The following is a 7811-nucleotide window of genomic DNA, read 5'->3' as shown; positions in this document are numbered from 1 at the left end:
AGTTATCTTAAAAACTCCACTTGCTCAAGCCGAGTAACACGTGATCTCTTAAAGGTGGTTCTGATGATTATAACGCAAAATAAAAATTCTGTTGCATTTCTCAAAGAAACGGGTTAAAAGCACGGCTGGTTTGAACCCGTTTGTTTACAGATAGTCACATGGAGACATCCCATTGGACCAGGGAGATGCTGCCTTCAGGGTCCAACAGACTATACGGTATCTTTGTAGACTTCTTTACAAGTTGGACAGAACTTAAATCAAAATGCAGACATCACATATAAAACAAAACATCTTTAAGGACACCGTAATAAAATAGTTAAATAGCAATAAAAGAAAGCAGTAATTTAAATGGAAATAGAATGCTGCGAATGGATATAAAATATAAAATATGGTAAAGCGTACCTTGAGGTCTCGGTAGACGACGAAGCGGTTGTGCATGTGCTCCAGACCCAGGATGATCTCAGCGGCGTAGAAGCGCATCTCCTTCTCACTGAAGACACCGTGCTGAGAGAGGTGGTAGTGCAGATCACCGCCTGCCCCACACACACACACACACACACACACACACACACACACACACACACACACACACACACACACACACACACACACACACACACACACACACACACACACACACACACACACACACACACACACACACACACACACACACACACACACACACACACACACACACACACACACACACACACACACACACACACACACACACACACACACACACACACACACACACACACACAGTTAATTCACCAAAATAACTGTATTGCGCAATACCTCCAGAATCAAAAAACCTTATTTATATTTAGAGAAATATTTGAACTATAATAACATTAAAACAAATTAAAATATAAAAAAATATAGCAGTATTTACATAGAATTAGAATATAATGAAATATGGAATACAATTCGGCAGTGATACCAAAAAGCAAACAGATATTGTGTGCATTAGTGCAGTCTACGATGTGTCGGTATGACATCGAACCATCTCAATCAATAAGGCTGCGCTCTCTGGGGGACCAATGGGAGGCTCTTCCCTCTCTGTATTCATAACATCTGACGCACCGCACCTCTGATCAGGATGACTGCGAGGACTTTAAAAAGTGACTCAGCGCTTTGATTGTGAGGCTGTGTGCTCTGATGAAGCTCGGTAAGCGGCAGGAAGACTCTTAAAGGGGAAGCGGCCATGCTTTTCCACAGTCAGTGTTTTAAGTACAGAAGAGGCAGCTTGGTGAGACTGGATTTAAAGCTAACAATGAACGAGAAGTAGCAACATGTATGTAAGGAGTTATAGAGAGACTTTCTCACACATAATCCAAATGACTTAAAATGATAGTTAAAGTGCACTTAAAGGAGACCTATCATGCTATCTTCAGGCAATAGCACAGCTCTCAGATATATACAAATATATAAATAACATGAAGTGTTTTGCTCAAAATACCAAACAGATAATTCTAGCCATGCCTCATATCCCTCTGTTTCACTTCCTGTTTCAAAAGTGCTTAAAAATAAATAAAAAAGGAGGGGTCTGAGCTACTGTCTAAACTAAATGCTGCCGTGATGAAACGCCATATCATGGATTATCATGGATTATCGTGGATTATCGTGGATTATCATGGATTATCGTGGATTATCGTGGATTATCATGGATTATCATGGATTATCAAGGCAAGTATCAAGGGTTCTCTCTGGAACAGCCTGTAGCTCAAAGGCTTTCTCTCTCCCGGTTACACCACAAGGTGAGTTCCTTTCTACTTCCTGCTTCTTCACAGTGTCGATGCTAACCGACCATATTACGTCCAAAACAGTCGGGCATTGTTTCTGATAGCAACGTCTCTGATTGGGCCGTGGGTCCACATTTCAGATATTACGTCATATCGGACGCAAATCTGGATCAGCTCCGTTGTTCCCCGTTTTTAGAGATTTGGGTACGGAGGAGAAGAGAGAGGGGTTTATTTCCTGACGCTGCGTGAGTTCCCCGACACACCGGGGACACATGTTGATGTAGAGAAGACATCACAAAGTGCATTTTGCATGATAGGTCCCCTTTAATGGAATATGTTAATTTGGGGCAACTACTTAAAACATAATACATTTTTTTAATAGGCTTAAAGGCACTGTTTTAAACTTGTTAGTGTAGTTAGGTGACTAAATTGATCTTCGGATCAGGGGAGAGCACGTTCTAAGCCTAACTAGGGCTGCTCAATTAATCGTATTTTAAATCGCAATTACGATTTTGGCTTGCAACGATTAAGAAAACAACATAATCGAAATAAAACGATTATTTTATTTTTTGTATTGGTTTTTCAGTTGAGTTATTCTTAAAGTTCATCAACTGTTAAAAACATGCTGTTCAAATTTTGTTTTTCAATAAATGGATAATCGTTTTTAATAATCGTGATATCAATTATTGACCCAAATAATCGAGATTATGATTTTTGCCATAATCGATATGTCGTTGTGTCCCTGGGAAAACACGTCACCCCAAATTGCTCCCGAGAGTAATGCTCACAGTACTGAATGTATGCAAGTCACAAGCGTCTAACAAGTGACATGTAATGTAATGTAAAATAAGTTTAGGTGTTGCCATCCTACAGAAATGTACCTCCGGTAGTTCCTGCTGGTAAAAAAAGTACACCGACTATAGAAAAGTACCTCATATCGCCCCACCTCAAACCCTGTAAAAATGTCCCTTTAAGACAGGGGTGTCCAACTCAGCATTATGGTTGCATCCAAAGGCCGGTTGTAACTTTAAGAACATATAAATATACATATATAAATATATAATAATGTATCATATTACATAATTGCAAGTGTCTACAGTGCGCATGTCACAAAATGAGATGCATTGTGGGACATGTAGTTTATGGGCAACGTGCTTCTTTCAGAGCACCGAGTGTCTGACAGAAGGAGTTAGGAAGGGGTTAATGAACAGGAAGCTGGGGTCATACCGTTCATCAGGTCCAGGATGAAGCACAGCTTGTCGGGGGTGTGGAAGGCGTACGTCATGCACACGATGAACGGGCAGTCCTGCACACAGAAGGGGAGGGGGGGGGGGGTCATAAATATTTAATAAAAGTCTTAAAAAAGGTCAGAAAAGTGTACGTAAGGTTTTAATGTAAAGCGTGCTGGAAGAAGTGTGTAGATCCTAGGAGAAGAACTAATACTATGACGTAAAAAACACGCATTAATATTCATATTTCACTTCAATACATCATACTCTAACCTGCTGTTTATACTACACAGGGGGGGGGCATTAATATATTAAAAAGTCAGAAAAGTGTACGTAAGGTTTTAATGTAAAGCGTGCTGGAAGAAGTCTAATCCAACTTCATTTATATCTGCGTATATCGAAAAATGTGTGTTTACGTAATATTTGACAGTGAGAATTAAGCGATCGTGCTAAGCTAACATGCTAAGCTAACATGCTAAGCTAACATGCTAAGCTAACATGCTAATATTAGACAAACCCGTCTATATATCACCTGAAGAAGAACAGGCTAATTTCAGATGACACTTTCTGGACAAAATGCCTGGGTTTGTTTCCAAAATATGAAATAATTGAACCTCTTTGGGGTAAAATGGTTAATTCTTTAGCTAAATGTACGTTTGGAGGGACTGATAACGACTCACGTGGAACATAACGTAGCATAACGTCCAAAAAACCCAATTATTTAAGTGAGGTAAACTATATGAAACACAGGTGATCTTCTGCTACCGTAGATTTATTAATATCTGCGTGCGTCGAAAAATGTGCGTTGACAGTGCTAATGCTAAGCTAACAGGCTAATATTAGAAAAACCCGTCATATATCACCTGACGCACACTTCGGTGTTTATTAAGGACTATTCTACGTGAGATCTGGACGACGTGACGCAATGTTTTTCAGTTTGGTGGTGCACAGCTGTAAGTGCTTAGTAGACGGTGATGATCTGAGTCATGTGATCTGAGTCATGTGATCTGAGTCATGTGACCTGAGTCATGTTGTAACTCACCCCCGTGCTGACTAGTGACAGCATGATCCTCTCGTTCAGCGCCAGAGTCTCCCCCTGCTTCATCTTGATCCTCTTCTTGTCCAAACACTTCATGGCATACCTGACATTCAAACACACACTCAGTTAGCACACATTTTGAATAACTGTGGTGTTTTAAGTGATGCTTTTTCATGTGCAATATAATATATATATATTAGGGGTCGGGGAAATCAATCACCGCTGGTATCAGTTTTGTCTATCAGCAATCTCGGGAGTATTGTGTATAGAAAGTGTCGAGTTATATTTCTCGCGCTACCTAACATCCATGAAGGCAACATGACACAGAGAGGGCTGTCACTCAGGATGCCAAACTACTCTTTGGTAAGCTCCGCCCCCCCAAAGCAACATCAGGGCCAAAAGTTTGAAAGCGGAAAAAAAAGTTCTGAAGGCGGATTTTTTTTTTTAAACCTGAAAAAACAGGATTTGAAACTGAAACAATTAATGTTTCGAATCTGAAAACGTAAAATCTGCAACTGAAAAAAAATAACGATTCAAATATCAAAATATTACAGAGCCCCTAAAGCAGGGGTGTCAAACTCAATTTCATCGCGGGCCACATCGGCATTATGGTTGCACTCAAAGGGCCGGTTGTAACTTTAAGACTATATAAAAATACATATATAAATATATCATATATATAAAATAATGTATTATATTACATCATTGCCTCTGCATTGGATTATCATCGGATAGGGTAATAACTTCATAATTAACTACGTCTGAAAGCAGAAGTCTAGGGCAAATAATTGCAAGTCTTTTCAGTGCGTATGTCCCAAAATGATTTAAAAAGAAAAGCCAAATTCTGGAGAAAAAAGAAATAGAAGTGACATTTTGAAATAAAAATCTAATTCTGAGAAAAAGGAATTCTATGAAAAAATGCATATTTTGAAGAAAAAAAGGCAAATTCTGAGAAAAAAGTCATATTTGAGATGCATTGTGGGACATGTAGTTTATGGGCAACGTGCTTCTGTAGCATGTAACCGTATAATAAACATATTATATTCTTTGCAAGCTCTTGTGGGGCCACATAAAATGAAGTCGCGGGCCGAATGTGGCCCCCGGGCCTTGAGTTTGACACCCCTGCCCTAAAGGGACATGAAAGCGTTACCAAGGAGGAAGTGGAGCACACAGGAGGAGACAACCATTTCATTGCAGACTGTTATGTTTACGTGGGGAAACGACAGTGCAGACATTATTTGAGATATACTTCGAACTCAGGCTCAATGTTAAGGACATTTCGACCAGGGGTGCAGAGCTATTCGTTTAAGCACCGGATTGGCAGAACAGGAGAGTCTGTAAACCAGTCTTCTTTGATCCATGAATTAATGTCCGAGCTTTAAAGGGAAACAAGCACTGTGGGTAGAGGTGTGTGTGTGTGTGTGTGTGTGTGTGTAGAGGTGTGTGTGTGTTGGGCAGACTGGCCATCTGTAGAATCTGGAGAATCACAGAACGGCCGGTCGTCAAGGGCCGTTGACGACCGGCTCGGTTTGCTGACGGCCGGTGTTGTGCCAAATGATGCACCCCCGTTGTGTTGTCCTGGATTTTGCATTAATTCCTCGCTTATTTTTCAGTTAATTGTGACGTCCTGTCTGCATACTTGTGCTTTACAATGTATTGTTTATTTTTACATCAAGTGCTTGAGGGTGGGATTAATAGAAGCATCTTTTTTTGGGGGGGGGGGTGCTTTTTATGAACAGCCTGGTTGCACCCCTTGCTCTCTCTGACAGTTAACGTGTCACATACATGAAACTTGCTCCATTGGTTGGTACTGGTCCTACAACTATACGCTCCAAAGTGCTTGAGGGTGGGATTAATGGAAGCATCTTTTTTGGGGGGGTGCTTTTTACGGCAGGCCAGGGGGTGCATTTCACGACGGGGGTGCATCATTTGACACAACACCGGCACCGCCCTTAAATTGTTATGTTTTTAAACGGCATCATTGAAGTTGCGCTGCAGCGAGGCTCCCTTCTTCTTCTTCTTCTTCTTCTTCTTCTTCTTCTTCTTCTTCTTCTTCTTCTTCTTCTTCTTCTTCTTCTTCTTCTTCTTCTTCTGTCAGAGGTCCAACTCGGTGTCGTGTAGCCATGCATGCATCTCTGGTCCTAAGTCGAAGAGGCTGGCTTCCGAGGGTGGTCGATATAAAGGGCAGGTGGTTATTATATGTTCGGCTGTCTGTTCAGGGTCACCGCACTCGCATGCAGCGCTGTCTGCCAGGCCCCGCTTCTTCATCGATGTTTTGAAGCGACCGACCCCAGTTCGTAGACGGTTTGGTGTGGTCCATTGCCGGCGTGGTAGGTCGTCTCCTCCTATGGCGCCATCTCCTGGGTCCCAGATGTAGCGATGGAAGCGGGAGGGCCTGGCTAGCAGCCGCCAACCATGCATCTCTGGAGAGGTCCTCAGAGGTGGAATTGAGAAGCTCCCCCCCGTTGACAGTTCACTAGCACCCCCCCCCCCCCCCCTCAAATAATATATGACCTGTCATTTCCCCATGTAAACATAACAGTCTGCAATGAAATGGTTGTCTCTTCCACTTCCTCCTTGGCGCAGCGTTGACTTTCTCCAAAACAAATTCTTTTCTCTCTTTTTTTTTTCCCATGTCCCTTTAGGGCAGGGGGGTCAAACTCAAGGCCCGGGGGCCAAATCCGGCCCACGACTTCATTTCATGTGGCCCCACAAGAGCTTGCAAAGAATATAATATGTTTATTATATGATTACATGCCGCTTTACAGAAGCACATTGCCCATAAACTACATGTCCCACAATGCATCTCAAATTAGACTTTTTTCTCGGAATTTGACTTCTTTCAAAATGTCACGTATTTATCTTTTTAAATCATTTTGTGACATGCGCACTGAAGAGACTTGCAATTGTTTACCCTAGACTTCTGCTTTCAGACGTAGTTAATAATGAAGTTATTACCCTATCCGATAATAATCCAATGCAGAGGCAATCATGTAATATAATACATTATTTTATATATATTAAATATTTATATATTTATTCTTATATATAAAACCGGCCCTTTGAGTGCGACCATGATGCTAATGCTTTAGGGGCTCCGTAAAATGTGTATAAAAGTGAAATATAAAAAAAAATGTATTCCAAAAAATTGCTGAACTGAATCAAAATAATATTCAACCCGATTACTTTTTTCAAATACTTATTTTTATTTTGAATACATCATTGTATTTTTCAAAGTTCAGGATAAAAACTTTCAAATAAATTGTATTTTTTTGAATGATGGAAACGTATATAGCTCCATGGGGAGCCTGGTGATTCCCACCCCTAATATATTAGCCGTTAATAACTGTAATATATACCTGGCTGCTAAATCCTCCGAGCTGTTACAGGATGAGTGTTTTGTAAATTGTGTTATTTTTATAATTTTTGTATCTTTAATTTTTCTTTCTGCTTCTTAGGGTGCGTTCACACCTGCCTTGTGTCGTCGGGTTGAATCGAACCCTGGTGCGTTTAGCCTCTTGGTGCGGTTCGTTTGGGTCGGTGTGAACGCAGTCCGAGACCTCTGAGGTGAACTAAACAACCACTCGGCACCAACACACAGGAAGCGCAGTATTTACGTGTCACAAGAACGCGGATATCTTCAAAATCTTTAGCGAAAGAGTCTCTCAAGACATCCGCGGTTGTTTAGTGAAAGAGTGAAGCAGGATGAAGAGTTGAACAGTGTCGTGTAAAGTAAGAATGCTCCGTCAGCTATGAAAGCAAGAACACCTGTCGTCGGGGAAACGCCCTCCTGAC

The 7811-nt window shown here is 41.2% G+C and overlaps 1 protein-coding gene across 1 annotated transcript in view; it reads right to left on the bottom strand.

Annotated features, from left to right (window-relative positions):
- Positions 1–363: 363 nt before the first annotated feature.
- Positions 364–7811, bottom strand: part of grk3 (G protein-coupled receptor kinase 3) — a gene marked incomplete at its 3' end in the record, with an annotated part of 72889 nt that continues 65441 nt past the window's right edge. The window contains exons 9-11 of the mRNA XM_034079802.1: positions 4020–4119; positions 2976–3054; positions 364–533 (exon numbers count right to left, since the gene is read on the bottom strand). Of these exons, the coding sequence (XP_033935693.1) occupies positions 364–533; positions 2976–3054; positions 4020–4119 (349 nt within the window). The remainder of the gene's footprint in view (positions 534–2975; positions 3055–4019; positions 4120–7811) is intronic.

Source organism: Pseudochaenichthys georgianus, unplaced genomic scaffold (genome assembly GCF_902827115.2).
Source record: "Pseudochaenichthys georgianus unplaced genomic scaffold, fPseGeo1.2 scaffold_728_arrow_ctg1, whole genome shotgun sequence".
NCBI classification, from domain to species: Eukaryota; Metazoa; Chordata; class Actinopteri; order Perciformes; family Channichthyidae; genus Pseudochaenichthys; species Pseudochaenichthys georgianus.
This window is presented reverse-complemented; position numbering and strand designations above follow the sequence as displayed.